Here is a 14111-nt window from a genome sequence, read left to right as displayed (position 1 = left end):
AGAGCCAAATGGGCAATAGAGCCTTTAGTGTCTAAAACGTTAGCCATTTGACATGTCATACAAAGGCTGCCAGCCTCACATGGAATCTCTGGCCATTGGTCATGGCTATGACTGTAAAGTGCATGCCGTGGATATAAGTTCCAGTTATCCAAGTTAGGATGTCAGCTCCAGGTCTTGTGTATATTCTCTTTTGGCTGCTGACAGGCACCAAGTGTACTTAAACAGCAAGAGACCAGGGGTTCTTAGAGTCCTTCTCATGTGGGCACTAAAGTAGACGTTACCTTATGGTGATGTGATTTCATACCAAAGACCCCAAATCTAAAGACTGTCATGATAAGAGCTAGGATTTCAAGACAAACATCTAAAGGGGGACATGTCCAGTCTGTTGCATTAAGATTCAGAACCTATTTCTGTGCCACTCACTCAAAAGACCGAAACACTACCGTGTATGCACCCGCGTTTTCCTCTCACGCAGGAGCTTAACTTCCATTATATCGGTTTAATAGTATTAAGAGGCTACAAGCTTCATCTGACTGTGTCTGGAGACAAGACCTTCATGATCCAGGGTAGATCATCACCCAATCTTACTGGCTTTACAAGACATACACACAATTACTATGTTCCTGTCCCTGGCCAATGCAATGCTATGGGCTGCCACAGATTCTTAGTATATTAGGGCAAGCTAAAGCCTCGCTGAATGTGTGGATGGGATAGACAGTGTTAAATTGTATCCCTGCGACCAATCCAAACACCCCGCCAGTAGGAGTCCTGGGTGTCTTGGGGTAATATGTACCTTATTGTACACGAGAGAATAAATAATTGTTTCATGCTCGAGTTACCGTCTTTCCTAACAGCCCACCTGATGCGCCCTGGCTAACCCCAGCCTGTTCAGTTTCCAGGGAGAGTCCATGTGAACTGTGTGCCTTGCGAGCAGATTGCAAACTAATGCCATCTTAAAGCGTCTCCATGCTCCTGAACTTTTCCGTGTTTAAAACAAGTGAAACTGTATTAGATGCCATGAACTTACCTGCACTATTAAAGTAGTACTGTTGTCCTGGGTACCCAACATTGGGGGAAAAAACACCTAAACACAAAGAAAACCAAGACTTTAACAGTGGTTAAAGGTTTACACAGCGAATCTTTCCAACAATCAGACAGTTCTTCATGAGAAAGCCCAGGGTCACCTTAAATGATTTCTAAACAACTGTTAAAACAAACTTCATTTGTTTGGAGCCAACCTTTTAGGGAACAGTGTGTGTGCACACATACATGTGTGTGGATGTGTGTGTGTGTGTGGATGTGTGCGCGCGCTTGTATGACTGTGTGTGTGTGTGTGTGTGTGTGTGTGTGTGTGTGTGTGTGTGTGTGTGTATGTGTAGATAGGTATCAGTGAAACCCTAATTTACATGCACTGTGGTTCCTTAAAGGTTCTAGGTGACTTCAGGTGATTTTTGCTTCACAGGGCACCAGGCTTGGGCTCTGAAGCCATTGTAAAAAGCAGATATGCTGTGATGGGAAAAAAAGCCTTCTCCCAACAAGGGTATTAGGAGAGCTATGTTCCCTATCTTTCCTAAGCGACTTCCTTTGGCACAGGTGAACCAGACGGAGAGAGGCCGAGGCACACTCCCAGGATGACCCACGAAGCAGCAGAATTCACATTCCTGGCTGTTTTCTACAAGTTCCTGTGTCATCTCCGTTCTAGGCCATTATGCCCTTTCTCTGCTCTCATTAGAACGCAGTCTGCAGGCTGTTTCTCAAACCTAATTTTCCTCTGTGGCACTTAAAAAAAAAAAAGCTGTTATAAAAATGTCTGCACAGAAAACAGTAATGGTCTTAAGGAAGGTTTAAATGTTATCATTGTGGAGAAAATCCTTTTTTGAAAATTAAACCCATCAAGTGTCTAAATTTTTCAGTTCGTCCGCCTTAAGATCCATTACATCTGAAGGCACAGAGACGTGGATCAGGATGAGACGCTCCCCCTTCTCAGCAGTAGGCACCGGGCAGGCGCTGTGCAGCAATGCTGAGAATGTGGCAGAGCAGGGCACTGACAGTGAAGGTGGCTCCTGTTGCCTCCTCCAAGCACACACAGGCTACGGGACGGGGGAACGAGCAGAAATGGGACTCTGTGTAGATGCAGCACAGCCTGTAAAAATTACCGCAAAGTGAAAACAACCTGCCAATAAAGGCAGCGGAACAGGGCCCAGAAAGCTTTCAAACACCATGAATATTATATGGTTCTCTAGAACAACAGTCATCGGCACACAGTGTGAAAACAAATTATTTATGGTTCACAAAAAGGTAAAATAGTCTCAGAAGATTTCCCATGAATAAAAGATGAAATATTAGAATGTGCACCGTCTATAAAACAAGTGTTTGCAAAATAGCTGCCTTACAAGTCAAAATCAGTACAGTATTTTATATTAAAGGGTCTAAATGCATTCACTACTAAATAAAACATTTTCATTGAACATCAATATGCAAGGGGAACGGACAAAGGAAAAAAAAGCAAAGAAAATAAAAAGCAGGGACCAAACCTCAAGATATAAATTACATGACTTGGCTTCCCGAGAATATAATGTTTTACCTACCAAGAACCTGAACTCTTCAAATTACTGGCCCTGTACTCCAGTCTAGGTTTGATTTCCTTCTGTTAACCTTGCCAGGCCTGTCTATTAATTTCGAGGAATTTAATAGAAAAATGCATTATTATAAACTCACATTTTCAGAAAAATTGCAGAGAACACATTAGGGCTGAGGGTAAAAGTCTATACCAGCATTTGTTCCTTAAGAACACCTCAGAACTGAAATTTGGGCTTGAATTCTTTGCGGAGCAATGTGAGGGCCTACAATAGCTGTCTCGTTATCTGTCGGTTTAAAAAGAACTCTGAGTCTATCAGGACATTTCTAAAGTGAACCACGAGGAATCCTGGGGCTGCTCCTGTGTACATGAACATGAACTTCTAACTGCTATCAGGGCAAGTGTATCACTCTGTACCTGCACATGTCTCCATGATTTTCTTCAGAGGCCCCTGAGTGTACATCAGTCCAACAAGGATGCCGGCCAGGTGCCCAGCGAAGGACGTCCTAGGAGGGAAAGGGATCCGTTTGAGTGTTTGTTCTGTTGCTGATTAGAGACATTCTGTCTTCTCATTAGCCCAGCACGTGCCAATTAGTCACAGTCTGCACGCTTCGTTCCACAGTGAGCCTTTTATGCTGAGTCGCGTTTCACTCAGTCCAAAGAACAACGTTTCCTACCTTAAAAACAAAACCCCACACCAGGACGACGAATAATAACGCTCACACATTTAAAACGCATCATCCTTCCTTAACTGAAACAAATCTGCTTGCTTCTTCACAGTGGACATCTTTGGTGACGACAAGCAATTAAATTACTTCCATTTCGTCCCTGGACCTCTCATCATCACAAAATATCAATGGAGTCAGTGTTGTCCGCTCAGAATTCAATCTGGATGGCCCAGCCATTGTGAGGGCCAGTGTCTATCCATGTTCACGGCATAGCAGACAGCTGTGTGTTTATTCACGACCGACTAGTAGAACAATCAGCCACCCAAACTCAGGACAGATGCCTCCAAGCACTGCCTCCTCTGTTTGTTCTCATAAAGACCTTTTGGTCACTCAGCACAAATGACAGTTAAGAGACGTCAAGCTTGGAAGATGGGTTGTGCATTGAATGGGTCTACTCTTCCGGAATTACCGTGGAAGTCTGGCAATCTCTTATAAACGTGTTTTCAGATGCACACATCTATCAAGACAGCAGTATTTCTAGAGGCCTGTGGTACTTCCAGGTTGGTTGTGGGCTGGGAACTATGTCTGTGGCATTCACGCGGCCCAAGTTTAGGAATAACTAGGGATTCACTGAGCCGCACATTTTCCCACTAAGATGGCCGAGTTCCTTGCATCGAGTACCTGATGGGTCCTCAGCGGCGGGCATCATGTAAACACATACGAATGCGCACATATCCCTTTATCCTAAACTGGCCTTGCTCTTGAGTCTCATTTCCACACAGTGGGTAAGCTCCAGCTTGTGAAGATTGTTACGCCCAGTGCAGCTTTTGTATCCCTTCCCACGCCAGCTACGCTTGTCCTTATGGGTTCCTGACTGAACTCTTTGGAAAAATCCAGCACTGGATCCAAGGTGAGCACCAGACGAGTGCATGATGAATGAGCAAAAGCAAACCAGGTAATCTGCCACCTGGAGCTTCGCTCCAACAACTCCCACAAGTGTATACAGCCAGAGTGCAAGCCGTGTGACGGACCTCTACTGGTTTACTTACAGAACACGAAGCATGCCCGTGACTCCACTTCCTGCTTCATTCATCTTGTCCCTTTAGCGTCAGGACCCACCACACTCATCTCCACACATCCTCACCCTCTCTGTGGCCTGGAGTCCAAGTTTATCTGGACCTCTGTCAGAAACCAGGACCTCCCTCCTCCGCGGCCTGCCGTCAGGGCTGTTCCTCTTCTTCACTGTACCACATGCCCAGCTATACCCATTGGCTGAGAAGACTATTGCTTTCATCAAAGATCTACCTTGTGGAATTTATAACCTGATAATAAAAATACGGGACTGGCTCAGTGTTTTCCATGTTATGGGAAGGACAGGAGGAACTGGGCTTTTTATTGCGGTGCCCCCTCTCCTGTACCACATTTATGTTCTTATTTTATTCTCTATTCAACCATCATCATCAACAACAATAACAACACAAACATCTCCACCTCGAAGTGAGAAAGTGATAGCTTAAAGGGGGAAAAAAAAAAGCTTTGATTTAAAAAGAAATTGACTTCAGTTTAACTACAAAGAACTTTACTTTTAAAGAATCAGTAATTCTGAAACCTTTTAAACCAAGCTTCACGGTGAATCATACAGATGCAAAATAAAACGGGAAGAGTTTCCACATAAAATCCAACCTATTAGACAATTAATCTTAAATCTCATTTACAGTTTGGAGCATTATACGGCAAAATGAATTCCTTATATTTATAATGGGGTTTCAGAAGTGTGAGTTATAATCTAATTGCTCTGATATAATTAAAATAGCAGAGGGGAACACAGTGCGTCCTGCTCCCTTCCTGAACAGTGCCACAAAGCTCCTACCACAAGAAAATCAGCTTTGTTATTACTTCATCTATGCTCAGAAGAAGTGTTCGCTTTTAAAATAAAAAGAAAAGATATGATCTTGATCAGAACTAGGTATCTCACAATTACGCACAAAAGGGGGGGGTTTCCTACAGAAAAAGGGGAAAGTTCCCCATAGAAAAGGAAGGACAGCTTGTTTTAAAGAGTACCATGACTTTTCCTGGCATCTGGTAACCATTCACTAGAACGCCTCCCTTTCCTCGAAGATACAGGTGTCCTGAATGTAAGAGACTGAGCTAGGAGCTACCTTTAGACACAGAATGAAACCTTGGACTTTGGAGGGATGACAACTTTCAAATGTATCTGCCCTATTAGAAAACGCAGAGGGTTATGACTATCTTAGTAACTGTCCTCAGTACTAAGACAAAATACCTGACCAAAGTAACTTAAAGGAGGAAGGGGAGGCTTGATTTCTGCACATCCCTCGACGGAACAGCCTCATGAGAGCAGGAGATCGAGGTGACTGGTCACACTGTATCCACAGTCAGGAGTGGGATGGAGTCTTTGTCTTTCTATCTCAGGTAACCCAGATAATCCTTCACAAGCAGGCTTATCTCCTGGTTGTCTAGAGCCTGGCAAGTTGGTAATCAATATTAATCCATCACAAGTCTGCTCCCTGTCGACTTGACACTCAAATGTGTTAGTTTTAAATCAAAGCCGTCCTCCTCTTGTCCCCTTAGGTCATTTAGTACTATAGAATATATTTTGTCCCACTCGGAAAGTCCGCCTAGGCTTTTGATTCCAACACTGAGACTCCAGGCGATCCCTTGTCCCGTGTCTCCCCATAAAATAAAAACAAGTGTCACACTTCCAAGACACAGTGGCACAGGGCACACGTTCGCATCACTGCTGTAATCTCAGAACATGGGAAGGGCACTCCTGAGTACCCCAAATGGCCTCAAGCCAGTCCAAACAGCATCTTTGCTCCCTTCGAAATCTCCTAGGCTGGGTCTCCACTGCACATATTTCTCTTCCGCATCCTTGTATTTTAAGCACCCACCACAATGATCTGTAAAGTCCTGCTGACAGTGCCCAAGACTTTTCTAACCCCAAAGCCAAAATCTTCCGCAGTCCTCCTTCAAGCAAGTTTCTGGGAAACCCATGGTCTGGCTTAGCACTGCAATGGATCCACTTCTCAGCATCAGTTTCTATAGTAGTTACTTTTTCTAACACTGTGATAATAAAAAAAATGGACAAAAAAACTGAAAAATGGGAGGACTTATTTGGCCACAGTTTTGAGGGTCCAGTCCAGCATGGCTCCAGAAATCACGTGGACAGTGTGAAGCAGTTGGCTGCGATGTATCCACAGTCAAGAGCAGACAGGAATGAAGGCTGGTGCCTAGCTCCCTTCTGTTTGATTCACTTCAAGACCCCAGCCCAGTTAAGGAGAGTCTTTCTACCTGAATTAACCCGACCTAGACAGTCCCTCACAGGCATTTTCAAAGGCTAACTGAATCCACACAGTCCCTCACAGGAGGGTTCAGAGAAAAGATCTTATCAATGTGTCAACCAGTACAAACCATCACAATGACTATAATTGTAAATGTTCAACAGAAACTTTGATCTCAAGGCTCGCTATTTGTTTTCAGCTATGCGTGGATATTGACATCAACAACCTGGCATGAAAGACACTGATTACAGCAGAAGCATCTCAGAGCCTAGTCTGATGCCAAGGTGGTTGTACATAACAAGGTGGTTGTGGGGTAGTACCTCAATCTCAAAATTTGGGGGCCAGACACAGGAGGATGGCCACGAGTTCTAGACCAGCCTGGGCTACAAAGTGAAATCTTGTCTCAAAAATACACATAAAACAATAGTGACCAAAACCATTCCTTAGTAATCAAATTATTGCAAAAGGTAGCCATTTATGCAAAGTATTTGAGTTTATTCATTGTCCAAATTATTTATTTTGTCATTGTTTCTTCAGTGGTATCATCCATTTCTGGGGTCAGTTTTCTTCTTGTTAAAATGTAACTTTTAGAGATTCTTTCAGCTATTGTCTGAAAAGGAAAAAAATCTTCTTAGTGTCTGGGTGTTCTAAAGGGTCTTTATTTTAGCTCTTTGATGTCAGGTATAGGATCCACTGCTGCTGGTAAGAAATGGAGGCAGCCTCCTCCTCCATACACAATCTGTCTTTCCTTCCAGCTTTTAAGCTGGACAGGTGCTCGCAACACTGCCATCACTCGCGTTTCACATGTGAGTGACGTAACCCGCTTACAATTTCCTGTGCTTTTTGATATATGTCTCTCTCATGTGTTTCTCTAGTTAAAAAAAATCCCAGCCATGACCAGTTTGGGAGCTCTGTAGCTGTTGTGCACTTGCTGACACACATTTACATGGGCACGTGAAGGGAAGAAACAAAAAATAAAAGACGAAAAGTTAAAATCAATGCTACCACAGATGGCTCACTAGAATAAGGATGGTGGAAGGGCAACTTCTGAGAAAAACTGAGACACCACGGAGTTCAGTTTTGTAAACGGCATGCAGAGATCACTAAAACCAACAAGTTCCTGCCTCTGGCGGGAATTGCCGTAAACTGACTGTCACCTTTTCAGAGGACATTTGTAAGGGTGAGTTAACTTGTTATGTAAAAACACTTCTGTTCTCACGTGCCACTGTTAAAGTATCCAGATCTGAAACAGGGATTGAAAGAAAGGTCCTCCTCTGTGAAGCGGCTAATTCTCCCCAGAGACGAAGAGCGGGTCCTCTCAGGCATGGCTCAGAAAGCAGGCAGTGCATGACTGCAGACAGTGTCTCCTAGTGTGAGCAGAACCGATGACCTCATTAAGGACAGGGCTTAATGGAGACGCGGTGTTGGCCATGAGAGGGGAAGATGCAAGGGAAGGGGCCTGAGTACTTGCCATAATTTCTTCCTGTAAAAGCTATTAACACCAGTTGGGGACTGAGCTGCTCAGAAGCTCTGGGGCTTGGGGAACTGAATAAATGGTCTCGAGTTAGCAGTGCGGGTGCACGGCAGAGCGTTTCCGACAGTTCTGGATACTAATGCCACAACGGAGTGTTTTCCTGCTTCTTCCCAAGATGAAATGTCCCGAAATGGCCTATTTTCTGCTCTTGATGTCCTCCCTGGCCACTCAACCAGCATGTATACCTTCCCACCACCACCACTGACATCACCCCCGCTGGCATCACAGGTACTGTAGCTCCTTCTTGGTACTCTGTAAAGGCCGGAACTATATACCTGTGCCATCTATTTTGTTTTAGTTAACATGATACCAACTGCAGATATGGGACTGGCAACAGACTACTACTAAGGACTTCTATTTGGGGCCTACCAAATGAGATCTGCATAGAAATTAGGGAAAGCAGAGGGGAGGGTTGGGGGGGGAGTGGAGCATGGAGGGGATGAAAGGAAAAATGGGGTCATAATGAGTACAGTCTGATAACGTATTATAGTTTGTATAGGAACGGCCCCTATAGACTCACACATTTGAATGCTTGGTCACTAGGGAGTGGCACTATTAGGAGGTGTGGCCTTTTGGAGGAAGTGTGTCACTGGGGGTGGGCTTTGAGGTTTTAGAAGCTCAAGCCAGACCCAGTGCCTCTGTCTCTTCCTGCTGCCTGTGGATACAGATATAGAATTCTTGGTTTCTTCTCCAGGACCATGCATGTCTGAGTGTCATGCTTCCTGTCTTGATAATAATGGACTAAACCTCTGAACTTGTAGGCCAGCCTCAATTAAGTGTTTTTCTTTAAAGAGTTGTCATGGCCAAAATGTCTCTTCACAGCAATGGATACCCTAAGACAATATATGTGCACAAAATCATCATAACAAAACTTTAGTATATTAAAATAATAATGATGATGATGATGATGATGATGATGATGATGATGTTGATGATGGTGGTCCTGCAAAGGTAGAAAAGTCATTCTAAAAGCAAATATGATGCTGACAACTCCATGGCTGTTAATTCCAACAGCCTATGCCAGGCACAGGATTTCTTAAGCTGAGTCAATAAGAAATGATTCATTTATTCAAATATTTATTGACTGATAACCATATAAACAAGACAACATAGTGCCTGCTTCCTGAAACTTATAATCTACTGAGGCAAATAGGAAGACAAATGGAAGGGCAGAAAGACAGACAGACACAGATACCGTACGTCGTAAGTGTAAGAAAACAGTTTACTTTTCATGGAGTGGTGTGGGTTGATTCCTCAAGTGTCATTTAAAGGGGCTGTAGGATTTGAAGTTGGCACACTCGGGAGGTACACTGGCTAGCTTTTGAACAGATGCCTCCCTAAGACTGGGCTGCTGGCACGCCTGTAGGGCATTTTTAAATTAGTGGTTGATAGGGTCCCACCCACAATGGGCTGCTGGTCAGGGTTCTGAAAGAAAGCAGTCTGGGCGCGGCAGGAGGAGCAGGACAGTAAGCAGCACTCTCTATGGCTGCTGCATCCGCTCCTGCCTACAGGTTCAGGCCTGGCTTGAGTTTCTGTTTGGCTTCCCTCAGTGGACTGTGACTCAAGATATGTAAGCCAAATAAAGTTTTCTCCTCAAGTGCTTTTGGCCCTGCTTTGCAGGCAGAAAGAAAGCGCTTGCTGGTGGATTTGGTGTAGAAGGGAGGAAAAGGAGACATCGGGTTCCGAGTTGTGAGGTAAATGACTGGTGGACCCTAACAGAGATGAGGATTACTAGGGAAAACAAATGGGAGGATGTGGGGCCACTGGAGAGCTCGGCTTTAATAGGCTCATCGAGATGCCTGTAAGGCAACTAAATACAGATGGCTAGTATTTAGCAGGAAGCTGGTTGGCAAACTGGAAATTAAAGAATGCTCCTAGCTCCATTTAATCCCACTCCATTTACTCTGTATACCACTGTATTTTTTATGTGCATCATGTAACATATCATATATACATAAACACAAAAACAAAACAAAACACAAAAACAAAAAGGAAATACATGAAAACAGTAAGACAATGTTGGCTATGACTCTGCCCTGTTTTTCAGATGTTTTATAATAGTATCTTGTTAATTTTGTTATTTCAAGAGATGAAAAAGTAGGAGAAGCTGAGGAAGGCTCTCTGTTTAAGAAGTGTTTCTCAAAGCTGGAGAGATGGCTCTGTGGTCAAGAGCACTGCTGCTCCACCAGAGGATTCTGGATCAATTTCCAGTACCTACAGGGCAGCTCACAACGGTCTGCAGTTCCAGTACCTACAGGGCAGCTCACAACGGTCTGCAGTTCCTGTTTCAAGGGATCCAAGCACTCACACAGACACACATGCAGGCAAAACACCAAGGTACACAAAATAAAAATAAATCATCTAAAAAAGAAATGTTTCAAATGCTTTTGATGTTGTCAGGGTAGGTTCTAAGAACACGCTCCTCCATTTCTAAACAACACTCTAAACCAAAATCAGAATGTCTCAGTTTGTACTCTACCTATCTTCAGAATCTGTGCTGTTTCCCAATCTCCTTCAAAGCAAAATGGAACATTGTGGCAAAGCAAGTGAGAACGAGTGAAATTGTGTGCAAAAGAAATGAATCTCTAACAGAAGTTAAATATCAATAAATTCAGCTAGCGAGCCTTCAGTGCTATCCAGACACTTCTCCTGGCCAGAGACATCCTTGGTTTCTCTTTCCCCATCTTCATACCCCATGCTGAGAAGACCCTGCTTGTTAATAGATCTGCCACCTGCCTGTGACAGACAGACAGACAGACAGACAGACAGACAGACAGACAGACAGACACACACACACACACACACACACACACACACACACACATCTCTGCTTTTAGAACAAAGCAGTAAAATGACAGTGAGCCCAGGAGCCATAGCAGACGGCCTATATGGTCCAATCCGACATTTCCAGAGTCCACACAACCTTGCCTCACTCTCCCACTGGGCCAGTTCAACCTGTCCCTGGCTCAGCACACTGGCTACAGTGGGACAGACATGGATGGCCTACCATACAAACCAATACTAACCCCCAACGCTTTGATAGCTCCTCGAGGTTGCTCGATTCGAATGCAAGCAAGGTCTGGAGACCCTTGGTGTGTGTACTTCTAGTCTCTCCTTTCCCGTCCCCAGTCCTTCACTGGCCCACGCTCACGCAATTTGCAGAAGGTACACTTTGGCACTCCAGGTCTCGGCAGGCCCAGTTCCCTTTGCCTCTCATCCTAGCCAGCTAACCCCAGCAAAGCCCTGGGCCTGTGCTTTCCCTTAGGACTGCTGTCCTGGTTCCTGCAAGGTCCTCTGTGTCCTTGAAAGACTCTGGCGTTTCCTGTGCTGTCAGCCTGTCTGTCACCACCCTGCAGCTGAAACACGGTACAATGCTGCTACCGTCAATGCACCCTATAACCCAAATATCTAGAAATCTCCCTTACTTTCTTCAAGTGAAATTTACAAGTAACACTCCTTCCCATATACACTCACCAGTCAGCTCAACACAACATCCTCCCTGGAAAAATTAGAAAGATTAAAAGTAACATGATAATCGATATGAATTATACATGCTCCGGCAAAGCACTACAGGAGACGCAAGCCTTCTCTTCCATGGAATCTAAATAAAGCGGGGACAACAAACACAGGCTGTTCTCCAGCAGGGCTTTCTGTGACTCTAGGATCACATGTTGTTCCAGTGGGGACATGATTTCACATGAGAGTAAATAACTCCTGATACCAAACAGAGCAAAGTACAACTTCCACTCAATTTACACTTACAATTCAGCTTACAATTTTCCCTGGAAAATAGTCATTATATATTAAACCTAGGCCCAAAAAGTTTGCTGTGTTTACATTAAGAGTACAATTAAGGTTGTGGCTCAAATAAGGTTTGGCTTATGATTATAAGCAGATTTTTCATCTTTACTAGTCCCTCGGCAGAACATATGTGTGGGGGTGAGAGTGTGCATATGTATGCACACAAGGGACCATTCTGGAGGGGACTGTAACTACAGGCTGTACAATAGGTAGCACCTTTGGCCCCACTACGACAAATGCTGGCAACTCCCCTACTAATCTTTATGACAACTAAAAACAACCTTATACAGCTCTAAAACCACCTGGAATATGCTTGCTAAATGTTTCTTTAATTGATAACCTTCAATCATGAGACCTCATAAATTTTTCTTTTCAAAGCATTGCTCATGTGAATTTCGCGTGCATAAATTCCTGGGATTCCTAGTAAAGCTCCTGCATATGGAGCTGATAGACAGAAACCTTTCCCCCAGGACTGAAGTGCACATAGGCAAGAGGGATGTTTGAATGAGGCCATGATCACTTCCATACTGCACTCTGGTAGAGGAAACCCGACTTGGCACGTGAAATTGTTCTGCCATCTGCCATCACTACAGACAGAAACGCTTCTGGAGCCCACATGGCTGAGTATTTTCCCATCACCTCCAGAAAGTAAACAAAAAGTGGAAGAGGGGTAAGAGTGTTTATGGCCCCATCTTCGAGTTTGCTACTGTGATGAAGTAAACACAACGCTCTCAAGAGCTCAGCCCTTTGAAGGTATTTCCGGAACTAGCAACGACTGGCCCCTTGGTAGCTGTATTAGCTACAGCTGCAGGAAGAGGCTGACATCCATTAAGGGACGTTCAAGGCGAAGGGGCGACAGAGACAGACTCAACAGTGGGGCTGTGGCAATGACTTCTGCATTGCCACTGTACACGTGACAACAAGTAGATCAGGCTCCCTTTCCCAGGTCCGCCTCTAGGATCTGCTGATTCTCAGCCATGGCTGCATTTATGAATCTCTGAATAGACTTTCAAAGTTACTTGGACTTTGATTATTTCTAATTTTTGGTCTTGCTTTTACTCTCCTCAGTGATTCTAATGTATTGAAAATTGTTATCTTAACCCCAAATTCTAATTCCTATGGCTCGGTATCAGCTGATCTATTGGACCAATAAAGATAATATTTTAACGGTAGGCAAAACTCTGCACTTCATAATTTACCACACAGAAAGGACATTGGGGTTGCCTCCGGGTAAGCTGATCTTACTAAATGTACTGCGTTGTTATATGAGAGTAGTTATAACTTGGCAAATTCCAGCAGGAAAACATGAACTTACTTTAAAAGATTTACACATTCTTTGGGCTTATAAAAACCCAATGAGAGGCTAGAAAGATGGCTCTGTGGTTAAGGGAGTTTTTGCCTTTGTTGAGGACCCAGGTTCAGTTTCTAGCACTTATATAGTGGATCGCAACCAGCTATAACCCCAGCTCCAGAACTTCCAATGTTCTCTTCTGATTCCATGGACACTACATACATGCAGTACACATACAAACATTTAAACATGCAGGCAAACACTCATCCATGTAAAATAAAATAGCCTCAAGGAAATACAGTCGTATATTATTTGTGTTTTAATAAATAAAGTTTGTCTGAAGATCAGAGAAGCCAAACAGTTATCCACTAGAGAGCTCTTACCCCTACAAAATCTTCATACAGAAAAGAGCGAGTTCCTGCCTCCTTCAACCTTATATTCGTCTCTCCACCCAGCCACATCACTCCTGTCTCCATCTCCTAGTGCTGGGATTAAAGGTGTGGGATCCCAAGTGCTGGGATCACCTTTGTGTGAGCTCTGTTTCTCTTTTAGACAGACTCAATCTTGTGTAGCCCAGGCTGGAGTCCTGGGATTAAAGGTGTGTGCTACAACTCCCTGGCCTCTCAAAGTTTAGCTCTGCACTCTGATCTGGCAAGTTTTATTTATTAAAACACAAATAAAATACCACTATAAGGAAAACATGGTAAGTCAGTTTACTCACACGTACGTAAGTCACATAGGACAAGACAATGACTGTGGCTAGTTAGGGAAGCCCCTGGATACACAGATCCAGCAAAAAACTGAGATGCAAACTGGACTATAAAGTTATGCTAAAATTTTAGCAAAAAACAAATTCTGCTACAGTTATATCTAGAATAAATAAAACTTTAGACAATAAAAAGTGAAATGCCCTACCTATTACATGACTCAGAGACCT

The 14111-nt window shown here is 43.8% G+C and overlaps 1 protein-coding gene across 5 annotated transcripts in view; it reads right to left on the bottom strand.

The window, feature by feature from the left end:
- Rhbdd1 (rhomboid domain containing 1) overlaps nt 1–14111 on the bottom strand; it is a 125296-nt gene that overhangs the window by 63566 nt on the left and 47619 nt on the right. For all 5 annotated transcript variants that reach the window (XM_048459286.3, XM_048459285.3, XM_048459289.3 and 2 more), the window contains exons 4-5: nt 2996–3084; nt 1028–1084 (exon numbers count right to left, since the gene is read on the bottom strand). In XM_048459286.3, coding sequence (XP_048315243.1) covers nt 1028–1084; nt 2996–3084 — 146 coding nt within the window. The remainder of the gene's footprint in view (nt 1–1027; nt 1085–2995; nt 3085–14111) is intronic.

Source organism: Myodes glareolus, chromosome 1 (assembly GCF_982192425.1).
Source record: "Myodes glareolus chromosome 1, mMyoGla1.1, whole genome shotgun sequence".
NCBI classification, from domain to species: Eukaryota; Metazoa; Chordata; class Mammalia; order Rodentia; family Cricetidae; genus Myodes; species Myodes glareolus.
This window is presented reverse-complemented; position numbering and strand designations above follow the sequence as displayed.